This window comes from Equus caballus, chromosome 17, assembly GCF_041296265.1.
Source record: "Equus caballus isolate H_3958 breed thoroughbred chromosome 17, TB-T2T, whole genome shotgun sequence".
Classification (NCBI taxonomy): domain Eukaryota; kingdom Metazoa; phylum Chordata; class Mammalia; order Perissodactyla; family Equidae; genus Equus; species Equus caballus.
Window position 1 is genome coordinate 48,876,326 of NC_091700.1, and position 22,787 is coordinate 48,899,112.

Here is a 22,787-nt window from a genome sequence, read left to right on the forward strand (position 1 = left end):
GAATAAAAGTGGCAAGAGTGAGCATCCTTGTCTTCTTCCTATTCTCAGAGGAATGGCTTTCAGTTTTTCTCCATTGAGTATGATGTTGGTTGTGGGTTTGTCATGTATGGCTTTTATGTTGAGGTATTTTCCTTCTATACCCATTTTGTTTTTAATCATAAATAGATGTTGGATCTTTCAAATGCTTTCTCTGCATCTATTGAGATGGCCATGTGATTTTTATTCTTCATTTTGTTAATGTGGTGTATCACATTGATTGATTTGCTGACATTGAACCATCTCTCCATCCCTGGAATAAATCCCTTTTGATCATGGTGTATAATCCTTTAAGTGTATTGTTGTATTTGACTTGCTAATATTTTGTTGAGGATTTTTGCATCTGTGTTCATCAGTGATATTGGCACGTAATTTTCCTTTTTTGTGTTGTCCTTGTCTGTTTTTGGTATCAGGGTACTGTTGGCTTTGTAAAATGAGTTAGGAAGCATCCCATCCTCTTTAATTTTTTTGGAATGGTTTGAGAATGATAGGAATTAAATCTTCTTTGAATGTTTGGTAGAATTCACCAGAGAAGCTGTCTTGTCCTGGACTTTTGTTTTTTGGGAGGTTTTTGATAGCTGTTCAATCTCTTTACTTGTGGTGGGTCTATTCAGATTCTCTATTTCTTCTTGATTCAGTTTGGGGAGGTTGTTTGACTCTAAAACTTTATTGATTTCTTCTGGGTCATCTAGTTTCTCGGCATATAGCTTTTCATTGTATTCTCTTATAATCCTTTATATTTCTGTGATATCCATTGTAATTTCTCCTCTTGTTTCTGATTTTATTTATTTGAGTCTTCTCTCTTTTGTTCTTAATGAGTCTGGCTAAGAATTTGTCCAATTTTTTTCTCTTCTCAAAGAACCGGCTCTTAGTTTCATTGATCCTTTCTGGGTTTTTTTAGTCTCTATTTTGTTTATTTCTGCTCTGATTTTTATTATTTCTTTCCTTCTACTGACTTTTGCCTTTGGTTGTTCTTCTTTTTCTAATTCTTTTAGCTTTAGGGTAATCTTGTTTATTTGAGCTTTTTCTTATTTCTTGAGGTAGGCCTGGGTTGCTATAAATTTCCCTCTTGGTACCACTTTTGCTGCATCCTGTAAGTTTTGGATGTTGTATTTTCATTTTCATTTATCTCTAGGTATTTTTTTATTTCTCCTTTGATTTCTTCATTGATCCAACAGTTGTTCAGGTGCGTGTTGCTTAGTCTCCACATATTTGTGACTTTCCCAGATTTTTTCTTGTAGTTGATTTCTAGTTTCTTAGTACTTTGCTTGGAAAAGATCCTTGATATAATTTCAGTCTTAAATTTATTGAGGCTTACCTTGTTTTGCACCATATGATCTACCTTTGAGAGTGTTCCCTGTGCACTTGAGAAGAATGTGCATTCTGCTGTTTTGTTGAATGGAATGTTCTATATAGCTCTATTAAGTCCATCTGGTCTATTGTTTCATTTAAGGCTACTGTTCCCTTGTTGGCTTTCTATCTGGATGATCTATCCATAGATGTAAGTAGCATGTAAGGTCCCCTACTATTATTGTGTTGCTGTCAGTTTCTCCCTTGAGGGCTGTTAATAGTTGGTTTATATACCGTGGTGCTCCTGTCTTAGGTGCATATATATTAAGTGTTATGTCATCTTGATGGAATGTCCCTTTATCATTATATAATGGCCATCTTTGTCTCTCATTATCATTTTTATTTTGAAGTCTACTTTATCTAATATAAATATGGCAACACTTGCTTTCTTTTGCTTGCCATTTGCCCAGAGTATCTTCTTACATCCGTTGCCTATGTTTTTCTTTAGAGCTGACATGTGTTTCCTGGAGGTAGCATATTGCTAGGTCTTGTTTTTTAATCCATCCAACCACTCTGTGTCTTTTGATTGGTGAATTCAATCCATTTACATTTAGAGTGATTATTGATATATGAGGGCTTAATACTGCCATTTTGTCTCTTGCTCTCTGGTTGTTCTATATTTCCATTGTTTCTTTTCCCTAGCATTTCTGCCTGCCATTTCAGTTTGGTGGTTTTCTGTGATGTTTTTCTCACTTTTCTCTTTATTTATGATTTGTGACTCTGCTGTGATTTTTTTTTTTGTAGTTACTGTGAGGTTTATATAAAAGTTCTCACAGATGAGATAGTCCATTTTCTGATAGACTCTTATCTCCATTAGCCTATGCAGGTACCATCTCTTTCCTCTTCTCCTTCTATGTCTTTGTTGTCACTAATTATTCTTTTTTGTGTTATGAATTTGTGACCAAATTGAAGTATAGTTATTTTTGATGCTTTATTTCCCTTTATCCTTTATTTTATAGTTGTTTGCTAACTTGTTGTGATGTAGAGCTGCAATTTTCTGATTTTGTGTATTTATCACCTTGCTCAAAGCTTTGTAAACCTTTGCCTCTTGGTATCAGAAAGGAGGGCTCCCTCTTCATTTGTTGTAAGGCAGGTGTAGTGGCAATAAACTCCCTCAGCTTTTGTTTGTTTGGGAAAGCTTTGATTTCTCTTTCTTATCTAAAGGGTAATTTCACCGTATAGAGTATTCTTGGCTGACAGGTTTTGTCTTTCAGTATTTTGAATATATCTTTCCACTTTTTACCAGCCTGTAAGGTTGCTGCTGAGAACTCTGCTGAAAGCCCGATGTGGGTTCCTTTTTAGGTTTTTTTCCTTCTCTCTTGCTGCCCTTAATATTCTTTCTTTGTCATTGTCTTTTGACAGTTTTAATATTATATGCCTTGGAGAAAGTCTTTTTGCATGGGTAGAATTGGGAGTTCTATTAGCTTCGTGTACTTGTGTGTCTAGTTTCTTCCCCAGGTTGGGAAGTTGTCAGCTATTATTTCTTTGAATAAGCTCTCCTTTTCCCTCTCTTCTTCCTCTGAGATACCTATAATCATTATGTCACTTTTCCTGATTGAGTTGTATATTTCTCAAAGAATTTCTTCATTTTGAAAAAATCTTAGTTCTCTCTCCTCCTCCTCCTGGATCATTTCTAGCATTCTATCCTCAAGCTCATTGATTTTCTCCTCCAGAAGTTCTATTCTATTTTTTATGATTTCTGCATTATTTTTTATCTCATTAGTTGTGTTTTTCATGTCCACAATTTCTGTTTAGTTTTTTTTTTTAAGAGCTTTAATCTCTTTGGTGAAATATTCCTTCTGTTCCTTAATTTTATTCCTGAGCTCATTTAACTGTCTTTCTGAGTTTTCTTGTAATTTGTTGAGTTTTTTGTGACAGCTATTTTGAATTCTCTGTGAGTCAGATTTTAATATTCCATGACTTTAATTTTGGTTTCTCGAGAGCTGTCATTCTCCTTCTTTTCTGCTGTGTAACCATGTTTCTTCATGGTGTTTTAGGAATTGATCCTCTGCCTGCACATTTGTGGTAGTAACCACCTTTCTTATTAGAGTATGACCTTGATTATTTTTTTTCTGAGCTGCTTCTGGTTGTATTTGAGAGCTTGTCCTTTCCAACCTCCACTGTCATTGCTAGGGGCCTCATCAGTGGTCTCCTTGTGCTGCTTGTGCCTCTGAGGCTGTTGGTGCCTTGCTGCTTTTGAAGTCACTATAGTTTCAGGTGTTGCCACTGGGGTCACCAGGCTGTGAGCAATTCTATTGCTTCTGGGGTCACCTGGGTCTCATGTTCCCCCTCTTGCTCTCTACAGGCTTTCCATGGGCTCAGGTGGTGCTGCTCCATGCCTCACCTTTGCTGCTGCTCCTGAGTTATCTGGGGGTTCTGGCAGCACTGCTGTCAGGGGTGCTGGGTTCAAAGATGTCACTGTTCCAGTTGAGAGCATTGGTTCTAGTATGCAGCTCCTGCTGCTGATAGAGCCATTGTCTGGGATGCTGCCAGTGGGTGCTGGATCTCAGGTTCTGCTGTGGTTCCTGAAGCCTCAGGTTGCAGGTGCCACTGCTTGGAGAGTAGGGACTAAGCCAGAAATGTTGTTGCTGGCCTGACAATCTCTGGTTACCAGTGCCCACCACTGTGCTTTTTGAGACCTCAGATCAGGATACCCTGCTCCTGCCATTGAAATTCACGGTTTTGTTGCTGTTCCCACTGCTGGGGAGACCAGTGCCACTGCCAGGGGATGGAGAGGGAGCCAGGTTGGATTGCCGACTCTGCTCTGTGTCCTGAAGCCTCAGACATGTGCACCATCCACCACCGCTGGGAGGGGCAGGGGCCAAAGCCTCTGGTTGTTGTTCTGGGTCGCACAGTGGTGGCCTGCTCTGGAGCCTTGGATTAGGGCACCCAACCCTGCCTGGGAAATTTACACCTTGAATGTAGTCCCCACTGCTGGAAAGACCAGTGCCACTGCTGGGGGAGGGAGAGGGGCCAGGTTGAGTCACTGACTCCACTCTCTGTCCTGAAACCTCAGGACATGTGCCAGCCACCACTGGTGGGTGTAGGGCAGGGCCAAGCCATGAGTGCCATGTTTGACCTTGCAGCTGGTAGTCACTGGCATGTGCGCCAATGTAAGAATCTGCATTTTGGATTGCCACTGCCAAAGCAGAGGGAGGGGGCTGCTCCCCTAGTTCCATGGCCTACTGGAGGTTTCGTCTCCCCACCTTCACATATATAGATGCAAGCATCACCAGGCATTCTGGTTTGCTATACAGGGAGTCCTTTCTTGGTCACTGGATGTCTGACTGGTTGTAACTTAGAGGGGAGACAAAGGGAATGACTCATTCCACCATAATGCTGACGTCACTCTCCCATATTGATCTTCTTTAAACATTTATTTCATTGTGTTTTTCTCTGGTTCAATGATGAACAGTGGATCTTAATTGCCTGCTACTGTCTGTGTGTGCTTCATACCTCTGTCTTATTTATAAAGCAGTTGGTAATCCTTCCAGTCCCCTTAATCTCTCTTGCATCTATCATTTGATGACATATTTAATGGACCAAAGAGAAGAGAGAGCTCCTAAGCCTAATAGAAGCTATGTCACATAAGCTAACAGTTGTTTATGTACACTATTGACTTGTCTTCTATTCTCCACATGTGCATGTCTTATCCTGCTTTGAGAATTGTGAGGGACAAATTCTCTTATTTCCTTTGAGAATTTGTTTATCCTAGAGGAATTATCACAGTGCCGGGACAAAGATGTTGCTCAATAAGTACCCATTCAGTTAATTTAAATTTCTATCTTTGGTGCTTGTAGAATGCTTTTCTTCATAAGATATTTGAGTATGTAGCAGAAATACCAATAGTAATGCCTGCTTCCCTTTATTGGGCTTCTGCTCTTGCTGCTAGGCACCATGCATTTCCCTGGTCTGCCTAGTTATTTCTTCAGGATGGATTTCTAGAAGTGGGAAAAGACGTAATTCTTTCCAGGTCCAGGTTACCTAAATTAATTTCAAACTGAAAAAATACAGTCTGTAATGTTGAGACTAAAAGCATCAGCATCAGCATCAGACAGATCTGGATTTGAATCTAGGCTCCACTATGATTAGCTGTGTGACTGTAATCATGTCGCTTAACTTTTCTGAGCCTTGGTTCCTTGATTTGTGAGGTTGGAATAATCATAATAACTACCTCATGGAACTGTTATAATGATTAAATGAAATAACATGTGAGAATACTTAGCATAGTGCCTGGTATAGTATAAGAAGTCAATAAGTGTTATCTATTGCTATAATATATGATACAGAACTCACCTTTTTAAATCACTTCTAGTCTTCCCACATATCCCACTTGTTAAAAGATTTACATTCCATGAGTAGAATAGTCCACCTCTAAATGAAACCTTTGAAGTGGGGAAAATAGCAGGGGAGTGGATTCCATTTTTAGCAGTGTCTTCTACAAAAGGAAAGCAACTCTCAGCAACAGTAAGTGGTAAGGAAATGAGGGCATTTAAAGTACATGTAGTTGAGACTCATTAATAGGCTCTGGTTATAATTTTACATTTCTAAGTTTTTAAAGGAGTGGAAAGTAGAGTAAAAGTAGAAATGAGTGTTTGATTAAAACAGAAAAAATAGAGTATTATATTTATCTTTCTGTAACTGAAAACTGTATTTCTGAAGAACTGATTGAAAAAATTATTGTTTTTATACTTACTTTATCACCTTTGATGCCATTCTTCAAATCTGAAATAGATAATATTCTGCTGTAATGTCTACACTTCGATGTAAAATTATAGAACAGAAAAACAAGTTGTAGAAGACTAAAAATAATCTATGAGTTTCCTTTGAAATAAGAGTTTAGAACTAGCATATTTAGAAGTAAATTTTTTTCCTTTTTGTAAAGATTGGCCCTCATCTAACACCCGCTGCCAATCTTTTTCTTTTCTTCTTCTCCCTAAAGCCCCCCGGCACATGGTTGTGTATCCTAGTTGTAGGTCCCTCTCATTCTGCTGTGTGGGACGCTGCCTCAGCATGATCTGATGAGCAGGTTTAGGTCCGCACCCAAGATCTGAACTGGTGAAACCCTAGGCCACCTAAGCAGAGTGCACAATCTTAACCACTTGGCCATGGGGTCGGCCCCTGCAAGTAAATTTTTTTAAAAAGCTTTTATGTCATAGAAATGTGCTGTATATGTTTGCTAGTTTCGTTTTCATTAAAACAATAGGCTAAAACAGTACAATTTTGAGAAAGTAGGTTTTGGTAAAAGATTCTTCTGGTTTATTTTACCTCTAGACAAAAGTCTCCGTTTGTTTAATAATTTCTCTGTAATTACAGGGCGTAGGAAAAAACAAGATTGTTGACAGATTCCTTCACCTGCTCAACAGACCCCGAGAATATATGCAGCTGCACAGGTAAGAGGATAAGACCTGTAGCCTCTTAAGATGTTTTAATCGTTTATTTTTCTCCTAGTACAATTTAAGAATACTTCCTTACAGGCCCTTTTATAAGCCAGTTTTGTTTCTGTTCCTCCTTCTCTTATCTCTCCTCTCCTTAAAAGGTAACGAAACCATGCAAAATTTATTTTTAAAGTGACTAATGCTATATAAACATGAATTAATAGATATTTTGTGGACAGAGAGTGATGAACATTATATTCTGGGAGCTGATTTCATCGACATAAAGGCTCTTAAATTAGAAGAAAAATATGTAGAGGCTAAGCTCATGTCTAACAAGAAGCTAAAATATCTCACAAGGAGAAACAATAAACCATGTGAATCTCAGGTATGAGACAAGGAACTCAAAAATATGGAACAAGTATAATATTAGTCTCCTTGCCTTCCTTGAATACACTTTGTGGACTATTTAGTTTTATGTGGTCAGAATACTGGTTCAGGGGTAGCTTTTAATCAAATAGATTTTATTGACAGGGCTTGTTTTCAGCTTTATCAGTGAACCTATTCCAAATATTTTTAAAATAAAATATAAGCAGCAAATCCACCAAAAAGGAGAGAGAGAGAGAGAGAAAGGAATATAGCAAGTAATAAGCAACTTAAAACTAGATTGAATTGTTATTTTTTTAATCCGCGGAGATAAAAATTATTGTGTAGTGGAAAGAAGATTGAACTGAGTTACAATAATTCTGGTTTCTGGTGTGTGTCCTTTCACTAAATAATGATATGATTTTGAAAGAAAATTGTAGGAGGGAAAAGAAGACAGAGTTAGTGGGCGAAAGGAGAAAGAGAAAAGGAACAAGGTAAAGCTGAGAGATAGTCAAAACTTCTCTCTTGGGCTTTACACCTCTGGCTGTGATGGAGTAATTCATTCCAGATTAGTCCTACCACGGTACAAGCATACCTCAGAGATATTGCAGGTTTGGTTCCAGACTACTGCAATAAAGTGAATATTGCAATAAAGTGAATCACACAATTTTGGTTTCCCAATGCATATAAAAGTTATGTTTACACTATAGTGTAATCTATTAAGTGTGCAATAGTGTTGTGTCTAAAAAAATTTACATACCTTAATTAATAAATACTGTGTTGCTAAAAAATGCCAACCATCATCTGAGCCTTCAGCAAGTCATAATCTTTTTGCTGATGGAGGGTCTTGTAAAAAACAGATTATCTGCAAAAGCACAATAAAATGAAATATGCCTGTTTAGAACTATAAAACTGGGTAAGACTCATAAACACTGGGAAAAAAAGAACTACTAGGAATCTGTGAGCTGAACAACTACCAGAACTCCTATGTGGTTAGTAGCCTTCATTAAACATTCCTGGTATTCAGAAGATATCCTATAGCGTCTATGCTTTAGAAGTAGGACCAGTCTACCCCTAGAGTAAAAGCTACTCCATGCCCACACTTAAAAATTTTAAAAATAAGCCTTGAAAAACACAGGATGCTTTTTTGGGAAATTATTTCTCGAACAAAATGACTTTAAAAATAAAGGGGAAGGATATTAGGACAGAAAATGCCTTGAAAAGATCAAACTGGGGCCAGCCCCATGGCCAAGTGGTTCAATTCACATGCTCTGCTTCAGTGGCCCAGGGTTTCACCAGTTCAGATCCTTAGTGCAGACATGGGACTGCTTGTCAGGCCATGCTGAGGCAGCGTCCCACATAGCAGAACCAGAAGGGCCTACAACTAGAATATGCAAGTATGTACTGGGGGGCTTTGGGGAGAAGAAGAAGAAGAAGGAAAAAAAAAGATTGGCAACAGGTGTTAGCTCAGTTGCCAATCTTCAGGAAAAAAAAGAAATGATGAAGTTGGTTCAAAAGTAAATTAACTGCTTAGCTGAACAAACTTAAAAGTCAATGAAGGAAGACTACAAGATCCAGACATTCAGCAACATAACATTCATAATGTCACACATTCAATACAAGATTACTAGACATACAAAGAAGCAGGAAAATTGGTCAATAGAAATAGACCCCAAAATGACAGATGATGGAATTAGCAGATGAGGACTATAAAACAGTTGCCATAAATATAATCAAGCATTTCAAGGGGAATAAAATGAACGTATGAGGGAATTATTAGGAATTTTCAATACAGAAATGGCAACCCTGAAAAAGCAGTCTCACATATGAGCAATTGGAGTCTCAAAAGAAAGGAAAAAGAATGAGACAGAAAAATATTTGGAGATATAATTGTGGAAAAATTCCCAAATTGGATGAAAAGTATAAAGTTAGGAATCCAGCTCAATGAACCTTAAGCAGGATAAGCAGGAAACCACAACAAAGTGCAATATAATCAAATTATTGACAATTGAAAGAGAAAATCTTTAAAACGGCCAGAGAAAAAAAGACATGTTACATAAAAGGAGGAAAATGGTAAAAAATGATTACTGACTTTTCATGAGAAATAAATACAAACCACAGTTCAATAAAATGGTTGTTTTTAAAGTACTGGGGGAAAAGTCAGTATAGAATAGTGTATTTGGCAAAAATATTCTTTAAAAATAAAGACATTTTCACATAAAGAAAAACAGAGTGCTTTTTTTACCAGCAGATGAGCACAATGTAAGAAAATTACAGTTCAGTATTTTCCATGAACATAGATAGAAAAATCCTTAACAAGTATTAACAAATCAAATTCAACAATATATAAAAAGGATAGTACACCAAGTGGATTTTATCCCAGAAATGTAAGACTGCTTTAACATTCGGTATCAAATAATGTAATTCAATTCATTTACAGCATAAAGGACAAACTATATAATCATATCAATCATTGCAAAGAAAAGCATTTGGTAAGATTCAGCACCCATTCATGATAAAATGCCACAGTAAACTACAAATAGCAGGAAAGTTCCTCAACCTCATTAGGGACATCTATGAAAAACCTACAGCTGACTTATATTTAATGGTGAAAGACTAAATGCTTTCTTCCTATAACTGAGGAAAAGACAAGGATATTCAGCATGATGCTGGAGGTCCCAGCAAGTGCAATAAGGCAAGAAAAAGTAATAAATGGCATACATGTTGAAATAGAAGAAGTAAAACCGTCTCTATTTAAAGATGACATGATTGTGTATATAGAAAATCCTAATAAATCTACTAAAAAACTTATCAGAACTAATAAGTGAGTTGAGCAAGGTCAATGTAAAAACTTAACTGTATTCCTGTATAATAGCAATGGACAATGAGAAAATAAATTTTTAAAAATACTATTTACAGTAGTGTAAAAACATGAATACTTAGGAATAAATTTAACAACTTATGTGCAAATTTTAATTTGCTAATTTTAAAAGGAGATAGGATTATCTCAACTCCTAAACTTCTATAGGTCACCTTCATTGTTTCATAAGGTTTTCTAGCCTATTCCCACATGTTCTCATGGTTCTTTGTATGAATGATGTCTTACATAAACCTAAGAATTTCAAATCCCTTTTTTTAAAAAAAGAATTTAGTATGTCAAGCTTACAGGACTAGGTGTTATAGGAGGTATAGAAAGAAATAAGAAACATAATCTCTATCTTTAAAGAGCTGTAATACTGTTCTTGTAATTATTTCAATCTTTCATGTTCCACTGAATCTGAAAAGCTCTAACGCCTTTTTTCCCTCACCTTTAAGCTTTTCTACCAGTTTTTCTTCCTACATGGACAAAGTTTGGGAAAATTAATGAAAGAATCAAAATGTTTAACTAGCTTGCTAGTTCTCACCTGAATAACTTTTATTTGTAACATATTGCAGTTCCAGTTTTTGAGACACAAGGCACATGGCTTGACCCATATTTTATGTTTTAGGGATGATCCAGTGAGCATTGCAGATGTTCACTCTTAGGAGAATTTGTGCTATTTTATTTTGTTTGCATTGTGTTTAGTTTCTATTGTTTATTAGTGCCCTTAAAAATATGTAATTACTTGGAAATTTTAATGAATATATACTGATGCCACTTAAGCATATAATGTCAATTTAGAGCAAAAACAAATGAATTTAAATTTTGTATTTTAAATCAGCATGCAGAAAACCAACTTTCTCTTAAGAATGACTTCAGAAGTTGAAATCAGCTCTCCAATCTGTGCCCCAGAAGGAAGGAAGTCACTTTATGTGAGAGTCCCTTTGTATGGTGGGGCAGTTTTTCCGTTTCTTTATGTTGGATAACAAAATATTTTTAAAGAAAGATATTAGGCTGAACTAACTCAATCAATTCTGATTGTAGATTATAGAGGTTACTTAACACAATCAGCAAAAAAGGAGGCAAAGAAATATAAGTGTTTAGTAATTCCTGGGTGTATGTCACCATCATACTCATTGTCAACAAGCCTTTTGCTTATGATTTGTTATCTTTAATAGTTATAAGAAGTTTTGATAAATCTTATTTCTAGGAATTATTACTTGTCTTCTAATAATTGGTATTTATTAAGTTGTTTATAATATCATCTTATGATATTTTAATGTCCTTAGGCTCAGTAGTGATAGCCTCATTTTTATTTCTGGTATTGGTGGTTTGCCTTCTCTTTTTTTTCATGATCAGTTTTGCCTGGGAGTTATCAATATTATTGGTCTGTTCAGGCAACCAACCTTTGGCATCATTAAACTTCTCTTTTGTATCTTTTCTATTTCAATAACTTCTGATTTTATCTTTATTATACCCTTCCTTTTATTTTCTTTGGATTTGATGTATTGATTTTTTTAAAAACTTTTTGAAATGAATGCTTCAGTTATTAATTTTGAACCTTTTTTTTTTCATCATACTGGACAGCAGACCTAGAATGTTCTCCCCACCACTTCTTACTCAAGTAGTTCTTCCTCGACCTTTTTTTTTTTTTTTAAAAAGATTGGCACCTGAACTAACAACTGTTGCCAATCTTCTTTTTCCCCCCCTGCTTCTTCCCCCTCAAAGCCCCTCAGTACATAGTTATATTTTCTAGCTGTGAGTACCTCTGGTTGTGCTATGTAGGACGCCGCCTCAGCATGGCCTGATGAGTGGTGCTGTGTCCACACCCAGGATCCAAACCAGCGAAACCCCAGGCCCCTGATGCAGAGCACACGAACTTAACCACTAGGCCACTGGACCGGCCCCTCAACTTTTAATTTTATGTATGCATTTGAGGCTGTCTATCTTTGGGTCTCAGTTTTTTCATCTCTGAGTAAGAGGAGTGAACAAGGTCATTTCTAATATCTCTTTCAGCACTAAGTTCTAATATCTTTGAAGAGGAAAGTAGAAGATGGTATTCAAGGTCCTTTGAAAAGTTTAGAAGATCAGAGATCCCACGCCTTACTTCTTCCCTAGAATGTCTTTTATACCAACCTTTTATTGTAAAGTAACAAATGATCCATAAATAGTAAAGAATTACATGCTGCTTGTTTATATTCCATGGTAATTCTGACATTGCCTATGTAAATGTATAGATCTGTTATCTATGAAAAAACTTTTTAAATTCAAAATATAATAATTTCAAAGCCATATATTTTATTATTTTTGTTTATAGCACCCATTGCTATGTTATTGATTGGTGATAGTATTAGAATAAAATATCTACTCATTTTAAAAGGTACCCTGGATATCTCTATTTGGCGATATTTAATTTATTAAATAAATTAAAGTTGGAAGTAAAGAATCTCCATTTCCATTTAAAATATATAGCATAAAGGATTTTCATTAGATTGACATCCCACTAATTTCAAAGTGAGGAGTTTTTCTTTATTATATACAGCTTTAGGGCTATATTTACTGTAAAATTTAAGCTCATAAAATTGCTTTAAGGGAAACATGTGTTTTAAAAGACCTAAAAATAGCAGTCAAAAAAAATGTTTAGAACGTCTCTGATCTGTGAGTGACCTACTTAAGGTCTTTACTTTGTTTATTTTAGATTCCTTTTAATGGATTTGTGATGTTACAGTCTGAATAATTAGTCACACTCAATTTATTTTATGGATGTCATTTCAACAAAATTAGTTATGAGCCATTCAAAACATAATTTTGATAAGCAAAGCCATCACCAAACATACATGAATAAAACATGCTAGTGTAATTTTAAATATGGCCATCTTATGTTTTAATGATCAGGTCTCAAAATGAGCAAGCTGGGCAATTCTTGTCTTAAGTTAAAATCAAGATGTTGTTCTAAAAGTATGAGTTAGGTAATTTAAAAGATTAATGGGTATAATTACTTTTGTGGTATATATTTCAAACAGAAGGGACTACATGGCTCATATTTGTGAAGTGCATCTATTTACTTGTTTTTCCACAATGTTATGTTAATTTGATGTTAAAGAGGACACTTGATATGTCAACCCCTGTAGCTGTATTTCCTCCTTGGATAAAAGTGGACTACTGTATTATAATCAGAGTTACCTTAAGGCTTTGAAATACTTATGTTACCAGGTTTTTTTTTTTATTTACTACCCGCCATATATGAAGATGATGGCGCAGGTCCAATCATTAGCATGACCTGTGCTGTTGATTATTTTTCTAGTAGTGGTGCCCATTGTACATATAGACTTCTGAGGTCCCCCAGTATAGTCCCACATTTCTCTTCCAGTGGGATTTTCCTCATTTATGCCCAACTGACTCCAGACTGGACCATTCTCTGCCCTTCTCACAGGTTTTGGACTTGTATCCATTCCTGTCTTTATTCCTCCATCTAAAATCTCTTTTTCTTCTCTAATCGTTCAACATTTTGTCCATCGTTGCATGGAACTTTTTCTGATTTGTCATTCTGGGTGTAACTGTTTCTTCCTCTGAAATTCTGTAGGACTGAATTTGTACCATTGCAAGAGAAAGAACATGGATTTTAGAGATCAAATTGTTTCTTCGCCGTTAACTTTTGTGTGGCCTTGAACTCTTTGAGTCCTGATTTCCTTTCCTAAGTTCCCTAATTATCAAATTGAGATAATAATATTTTGCAGGATGATTATGAAAATTAGATGGGAGAATATATGCAAAGGACAAACCACAATGTCTGGTACATTTTAGACACCTAAATATTTAGGCAAACTAATAAATATTAGTTTCTTGCCACATACCCCACTTTCTTATCTCTCTCTGATTTGAATTATAGTTAATTTCTTTTCTTTTTTTTTTTAGTTAATTTCTATATCTCATTTCCATTCCCTTCCCTTTCCCCAGTCATGCCTCCCTAACTTAATAGGAAACTTTTTGAGGGCAGGAGTCTGGTTTATTCCTTATATATTAATTCATTCATCTAATCTGTATTTATTAGTTTCCTGTTATTTGCCGGTGAGTGTTTTAAACACTGATGATGGATAGATTGATATTGATCTTAAACTAGATGTGCTTGCTTGCTTGTCAGTAGGTGAGAATACATCAATGTTTATAATACGCTCTTGTATATAAGCTATGAAAGAGGCAAGTGCAGGTTCTGTGGGAATCTTGAGGAAAGGTACCCAACCCTCTGAGTATATGCATATGATACAGTGGAAGGTGTCTGGCGAAGGTGGCACTCGAGACTGAGTCTTAAGGGATAAGTAGGAGTTTTCTAAGTGTAGAACAGAGAAAGTGGCATTATGGTTATTGAAAACAAGCTATCTAAAAACCAGGACGTGAGAGGCGACTTGGTGTAGCATGGGATGTATGGGTGTAGGTGCAAGAGGTGATGACAAAAGGAAGATGTGGGCCTTGTGGGGACTTCAGAGGCCCTGCTGAGGTTGGATTTTATCCTGAATGCAATGTGATGGAGTTAAAGTAAGAAAGATCATTATCACCATGGTCTGTGGGTGGATCAGAGTCAGATGAGTCTTGACTCACAGAGAACACTAGGAGGAGATTTTAGTAACCCAGATAAAATAGTTGAGGCTGAACAAACATACAGTAGCTCCCCTTATCATAGGGGATATGTTCCAAGACGCCCAGTGGATACCTGAAACCATGGATAGTACTGAACCCTATACAAATAACTATATTTTTTCCTTTACATACATACATACCTATGATAAAGTTTAATTTATAAACTAGGCACAGTAAGAGATTAACAATAATAACTAATAGTAAAAACAGAACAATTATAACAATACACTGTAATAAAAGTTATGTGAAAGTGTTCTCTCTCTCTCACAATATCTTATTGTACTGTACTCACCCTTCTCGTGATGTGAGATGATACGGTGCCCATGTGATGAGTTGAAGTGAGGTGAATAATGTAGGCAATGTAAAACTTATGAATTGTTTATTTCTGGAATCTTCCGTTTAATATTTTCGACCGCAGTTGACCTCAGTTAACTGAAGCCACAGAAAGCCAAACCACAGTTAAAGGGGGCTACTGTATGAGCAATGAGAATGGAAAGAAGGGACATATTGAAATAAGTTTAATTGGCTAATTTTAACTTGATAACTATATGGAGAGTGAGGGGAAAAAAGAAGAGTAACGACCTTATTTATAGTCTACCAGTCATGAGGCACGTACTTTGTGTTGTTCCCAGTGCAGACAAATATTTGTTGAAACGACTTGATATGTGCTAATTCCATCTGGGCCTTCCAACTCAAGCTCCCCTGTGATCAGCCGTGCCTGCCTAGAGACAGGGCTGGTTGTTTCAGAATTGAGTAAGGTCCCTTATCTACATGTATATTAGACCTGTGACTGCATTGTCTAAGTGCTGTAACCCCTGAGATGGTTAAAATACTGCATTGTGCATGGTTATTATTAAAACATTTGCTTTACCTCCTTCATATTTTTATATATTTTTTCTTTGTGAAATCAAATGAGATAAAGTGAACTGTAAAACTGTAGCATTGACCCTCTTCAAATCAAATATCCTGGAGTGAATGATGACATGATTTAAAAAGCACAGCATAATTCAACATACAAGGCTTTCCTCAGGCTAAAGAAAACTGAATGTGACACTATAAATTTTGAAGTTCACAAAGTCCCAGAGGGCAAATAGATATATTGGTAGGAAATAGAAAAACTAAAAGCTTTTCTGAAGTCTTGTGGAAAAAATATTATTGAGCCATCAAGACATTCTTAGCACTGATAAGAGCAATAGAAAACTGGATTCATGCCAGATGTCAACTGCTCCAAAAAACCTCTGGGGTACTCTTCTCATCTTCCCCATTAAAAATTTGAAAAGGCTATTTTAGAACATTTTTATCAGCAGTTGAACAGTAGTTTTCCCACTAAGAATGCCTTCTGCTACCTCTTTTTTACAAAATGAATTTTGCTAGTATCTCTAAATTTTTGGCGTAGATCTTTAGGTTTGTAATATTTTTGACACTTCTCTGGATGATCTCCAAATCCATTTAAGTTCCTGTATTATTTTTGTTTCTTTATGAACAAACATGTTCATAGCAGCTACTCTGTAGCAGGCACTGTTTAAACTGTTTTCAGATTGTAGCTTATTTCTGCTTACTACAACTCTGTGAGATCAGTACCCTTACCATCTCTGTTTTGCAGATGAGAACACTGAGGCACAGAGAGGTTAAATGACTTGGCTGAGGTGACATAGCTGGCTTCAACCCTGTGCTCTAACCACTGCACTGTGCTGCTGCTTAACTTTGTTGTGCTGATTGAGTAGTATTTTAGTGATGATAGGACTTTCATAAGTATCTCACTAGGATGCTAGCCATGTGGTAAGACTGTTGGTCAACCAATTCTGACATTCTATTCTTCAGTCTATGTATAATATCTTGATTTTTTAAATTCTAGCATTATATTTCTAATCATTGCTCAGCTTGATCCCAAGTTCTTTCCTTTGCCCAGTTAATCCATATTTTTCCCATTTTTCCAATAGTAATATGCTTATTAAATTTCATTTTCTGCTTTCTTGATCACTTTTCTAGATTATTAAACCACTTTGACCCTTAATCACATCTTCCCTGAGGTGTGTCATCAGTACATTTAATAGCTCTGTTTTCTGTTTTGTCACCCAGGTAATTCATAAAAACATAACCCACACTAATTCTTTGTGGTCTTTTATGTGCTGTTCTTCCCAGACCGACACCACTTCAGTTCTTTTGGTGCACCCACTGAATAGTTGTGGGTTATAGAGGTTCATGAGTCAGAGCTGCAGGCAGACTCCTGAAACTGGAGATACCAGCAAGCAGCATGCTCTCAGCTGTTTTGGAAGAGAAGACTGGAAATGAGAAGAATTCTATGAGATTCTTATTATTTTTATTTTCTAATTCACAAACTTAAAAAGCTTGAGAACCACTGATGCAGTGTATATTTTTTCCTAGTTTCTTATATCCCTTGCCACTAGAGAATAGCCGCATTCCTCTCAAGCCTTATGTGCTTTTTTAGTTTGAGAAAAACTCTAAAAATCAAAAAAAAAGTAAGTAAAAATATATAACACATACCCAAATTTATCACATTTAACAACTGTTAATATTTTTTCAAATTTAATTCCAGTCTTCCTTTTGCAGAAATAAAACACTGTAGTTATAGCTAAAGTCCCCTTTAACCAACGCCTCCAATTTCATCTCCTCTTCTTCAAGTCAATCTCTATCATCAATTTAGCTTATAACCTTCCAGTCCTTTGTGGTTTTTGTTTAACTTGTAAAGCAAATTTTTGTTAAGAAAATTATTATTTCACACCGACTTCCATTATAAAATCAATGATACTCTGATGGGAGGAGGGATTAGAAAAAGTTTTAATCCTTAGTTATAGTAAAAATAAACTCAACTTTGCAATTGTTTCAATATCGGATTATCTTAACATGCTTAACATCACATCCCAGCCATTTAAACCTGCTCCCTCTGGGCCTCTCCTGTCAGCATCAACTGCAGATTTCTTATAGCATCCTTAGGTAAGCAGATAGAGTGAAGAAGTATCATGTACCAGTGCCATATACTTCCCAACCATCTTTTTATTCATCAAAATCTAAAATGTTTTTTGTTGAGTTTTATAAACTGCTATTTCTTAGAAGTAAGACAGATAGTGCTGTAGCCAGACTTTTCAGATAATAACAACATGAGCAGAAGAGGACGGCATGAGGTGCTTAAATTTAGAAAGTAGATTTGTATCTTAAAGGGATTGCTCAGTTCACAACTCCGTTAAGTAATTTCTACTAACTGAGATCTAGCTGTAATGTTTTGTGCAAGAAGAATTAAGAGCATTGCTGGAAAATCTAAGAATCGTTTCTACATTTAACTTCATTCATTCAAACAATCAACAGATTTCTAGGTTGGGACCCTAGAAGCAGAGTGAGAGATGGAAGTGTAAGTGATTTTAGAGGGAGAGCTTTTAGGTGAAACTTGTAGGGAAGTGAAGGAGTCAGGATAAGGCTATGGAAAAGAGGTGGTTTTAGTTGAAGTTTGGCCTTAGCCTCTTTGCAGGGAGCTCTAGAGCAATAACGCCACTACTCCATTATCCCCTCTGGAAGCAAGGGGGCCAGGCTTTTTTCTTCCCATATCAGTAGGTCATTGGTTAAGGGCCACTCTCTAGGAGAGGGGTAAGGGGGGAGCTCTAACCTCCCAGGCATTTCTGGGCAAGGTAGCTCCCCATTGGTGGAAGGTAGTTTTTTGTAGACAGGTGTGACTGTGAGTGCTCAGAAGTCAGTACTGCAGCAGCTGGGGGATGGGTGCATTTTGTGGTAAAGGAGATATGGGTAGGGTACCAACAACAAACTTCTATTGAGCTCCTATTAAGTACAGTCCCTAGCACTGTTGTAGACCTTGAGAATACAGAGATGAACAAGACAGACATAGTCACTGCTATCATGAAGCTTTCTTTCTAGTAGTGATGAGAAGATATGCAACAAACAAATAGTTCAATAAACAGGAAAATATCAGTGCTATGATGGAAATGATATAAAAATTTTTAAAGGGCAATGTGATAGGAAGTAAATGGGAGACTACTTGAGGAGTAGAACTCAGAAACATTGACAAGTTTGGCAGCAATGACTGTCTTCATAATTGCGATGGGATTGCAGCAAGAAAGACATTCTAGCATTTCAGCAGCTTTGTCTATTCTAGAGACTCAGTGGATGAATTGACCCAGTGTAGGATAGACCCGTAAAAGATAACAGACTACAGTGACTAGAGGGTTGTGAGAACTTGGGCTAGTGACAGTTTGGAATAAGACTCTAGCCAACAGCTGAAGCTACCAGGCCTAGCTAGGGTCTGACCCTGGGGGAATAGGGTTAGGGAGAATAGGGTTACGAGGGAGGCTGATATTGGTGTGATAATCAGGAAATGGAAGGAACAGAGGCAGAAGATATGATTCTTGTTATAAATCCCCAAATATGAGATTTATAACTTCTTTGAGCAAGACTAATGGGTCATGTATCTCATTCCTTGATTAGAATAGGAAGTCAGTAACTGAGCAGGGCTGAGCCTTCAGCTAAATGAAACTGAATAAAGCAGGGGTAGCACTACAGGCTTTTCAATCTGTTATAACGAAGATATCTTTTCTATTAAACAACACGTACACTCTGAATGTGATTTTTTTTTTTTTTTACCAACTCTCAGTGGTAATTGTATACAATTGAATATCATTTTCCATTGAGGACTTAAATTCTGCTGCTGTATTACTTAAACAGTGTTGCTGATATTTATTTACTGGTTTCTGTTGGTAGCGATCAGATGACAGTAATGCTACATCTGGTCAGTGGTGTTGGTAGGTTTTAAGACATGGTTTTTAGGAATGCGTCACGTCAAAAAGCATAAACTATTTATTACAAAACTGGGCTAAAATAAAACAGAAGCTTCAAAATTGTAAAAGAAAGCATGAGTTTAGGTAATCACTCTGAGCCCAAATTTCATCATAAGGTTGTTGTAAGGATGAAATAAATGGCTTATGTCACATGTATCTAGAACAGTGCCTGGTACATGGTAGGGGCTCAGTTACAATTAAATCTCTTCTCTATGAGTCTGTATTGTCTCCTATCCATATGTAGATGAGTGCTACACCTTCAGCCCCTTCCTCTTTTCTAGCTTTGGGACTGCATTTTTCTTTAAAAAATATCCTCATATAGATCTCTGAGGCATCTCAAACCTGAAATATCCACATCTTCATACCAACTTTTCCTTTTTAAATGTCCTCCAGCATCTTTTCTATACCTGGTTCATGGTGGGTATCAGTAAAGCAATGCTGATTATGTGATTGGAAAAGGAAAGAATGGATGTTTCCTCTCTGAGCTTATAGAATCCTGTATCCAGTAACCTGGTCTCTAGTTGGTATACCTTTTCTCTTTCCCTGTCCTTCATCTTGACAGCCAGTCATTACAAAATCGTGTCTACATTTTTCAAAGTCTCCTGTATATTTTCCGCTTTTCCTTTCCCACAGTCACTGGCCATGCCTGGAGTGTTACAATAGTTTCTTCTCCTGCACTCTAGAGTTATAACCAAGTCCTTTCCATCCTTGTAATAGATATAATATCTCCCCGCTCCTCTGAGCCATAATTCCGTTCCTCATTTTCTCTTGCCTGGGCTATTGTAGTAGCCTCCTGGTTAAGAACTTAGCCTCCAGTCTGTCCTTCCCATGCCTTGTGTTATTTCAACCAATAAAGTTGACCACTTACTGCAACTGTTCAGTGACTCCCATTGCCAACAGCATCAAGTCCACACTCCTTAGTCTGAGCCCCATTTGTTTCTCTAGTCTTACTTTCAACCTTTCTCTCCTACATACTGAGGCTTAAGCTATATGAACTGCCTGTGGTGCATATTCATGACACCATAACTTGCCACATACAGCTCTTACAGTCTGGAATGCCCATCCCTATCAAGTCTACCTGGAAAACTCTTACTTTTTCTTCAAAATGCAGATCAAAGCCTTTTCTTCCAGGAAAATTTCTTAGACCCTTCCTTCACCTTTTCCCTCACAGGCAGATGTTGTTTCTTTTGTTTGTGACAACATTAGTACAAAATGTTTTTTAAAGTGGGGAGCACATACCAAGGGGTTCAGAACCATCTGCTGGGACATGGGAAGATGTTAGAATTTATGTTTGTTTTGATCTTTAAAATATGAAATAAGCATTACTGATGTTTAGTATACAGATTGACACTGGAACCCTTATTTGTTCAGTTTGTCAGATGTGATATGGGAAGTATGCAGAGAGAATTGTGGGAGTTCATATTACAATAGGATGACAATGGTGCTCTTGGGTATTTATTTGATTGTTTAATATGACAACACTTAACAGTTTACCTGTGCCCAGTTTAGTAGATTTACTGGTTATGTTACCTAGTTTTAACTAAGCTAGCCCTTGTATAATGGACAGTTGTTTAAAAGATTCTTGAAAAGGATCTCGGGATTGAAAATAGGAGTAATAATGTAAACATAAAGAAATAACATCAAATTGGCAGAAAATTTTATAAGTATAACCAGTGATGGAGCATCTGATTTGATTGAATAGAGAAATTTCTCTGGAGTAAGGTTACAGAGGACGCTACACATGAAATGTATTTACTACATAATGATTGAAAACAGAGCATTGCTACAAAGAAGTTGAAAGTAGATTTGTACAAAGCACTACAGGATGTCACCAGTTTGATATATCACATAAAAACCAGACCTTTAAAATAAAGCGAGAATTATTGCAGTATTTTGTAATAAGATAGGAACTGACCATGAAAATCTTTTTATACTGCACAGTCTTACTTGTAATCTCACTGTATTTAAAAGATCTGCCAAACCTACACATTTGTTTTTTAGAAAATCGAGTTCAAAATACGTTGATCTGTCTGTGTGTTAAATGGCTGTCAGAGAGATGCTACATAAGAGATATTTTAAAAGTTAAAAGGCAACATTTAATCTGATCCTTCAAAATAAAGATCATGCTTTAGCAGTAAAAGGGAAAATAACTCCTTGAAAAATCTCTGGAGAGAGTATTTTTAAATCAGATGTTTGTAGCTATTTTAATTGTGTTTTTATGGCTGAAAATAATGTGTGTCACTGTGTGATATTGTGATAATATGAAATATATATTTGGTCTTTGTCCTTGTTCCTGACACAAGAGCTTCTAAAACCATTGTAATTTCCTGAGTGGTATGGGTATCTTTTGTTGTAATATTTCATCTTGGTCCCCAGTTCTAAGGCCCTTGGAGTCTCTGGAGTGATTAGAGAGTCTTTTTGTATGCTAATGAGGTGACTCTAGGTCCCCAGATAGCTTCAGAATGGGGACAGGTTGCCAGAGAAACCAGCCATGTGATTAGAGGGTCGGAACTTTCAACCCCATCTTCCCACCTCTGGGGAAGAGAGGAGAGGCCCTGAAGATTAAGTTAATCACCAGTGGCCAATGATTTAATCAAGCATGCCTACCTAATAGAACGTCTATAAAAATTCTAAACAGTGGCGTTGGAGAGCTTCCAGTTTGGTGAACACACTGAGGTGCTGGGAGGGTGGTGCACCCAGAGAGAGCATGGAAGCACTACGCACATTCCCCCTCCCCCTCCGTAACTTGCCCCATGCGTTTCAACATTTGGCAGTTCCTGAGTTCTATCCTTTATAGTAAACTGGTAGTAGTAAATAAAGTGCCTTCCTGAGTTCTGTGAGTTGTTCTAGCAAATTATGGAACCTGAGGAAGGGATCATGAGAACCCCTGATTTATAGCTGGTCCGTTAGAAGGATGGGAGGCCTGAGACTTGCAATTCGTCTTTAAAGTGGGGGCAGTCTTGTAAAACAGAGCCCTTAACCTGTGGGGTGTGGGCTAACTCTGCCGAGTAGTTAGTGTTAGAATTGAATTGACTTGTGGGACACCTATTTGGTGTCTGCAGAAAATTAGAGAATTGTTTCGTGTGGAAAACCCACACATTTGGTGTCAGAAGTACTGAAATATTGATCATACATTCCTAAAATATCTCATATCTGCACACTATAACAATTTGAAATATAATTTCCTCACATCTTTAAAAATTTTATAAATGAAGAGTTTCAGGGACCCATTTTTTCAAAATATAAAATGTGGCACTGTCCGGTTAGTTTGCAAAACCACGGATTGACATCAGGAAAGAGAGAAATTCCCAAACCTAATTGTAACAAAAACCTTTGTATGCTTCATAAATGAGGTTGAAAAAT

General features: G+C 36.7%; 1 protein-coding gene across 4 annotated transcripts in view; it reads left to right on the top strand.

Annotated features, from left to right (window-relative positions):
- The window catches only part of VWA8 (von Willebrand factor A domain containing 8), a 358,178-nt gene that overhangs the window by 168,361 nt on the left and 167,030 nt on the right, over positions 1-22,787 (top strand). For all 4 annotated transcript variants that reach the window (XR_011427808.1, XM_023621650.2, XM_023621651.2 and 1 more), the window contains one exon: positions 6,703-6,779. Coding sequence is in view for 3 of the 4 variants with exons in the window: in XM_023621650.2 (XP_023477418.2) it covers positions 6,703-6,779 (77 nt within the window). In the remaining variant the exon portion in view is untranslated. The remainder of the gene's footprint in view (positions 1-6,702; positions 6,780-22,787) is intronic.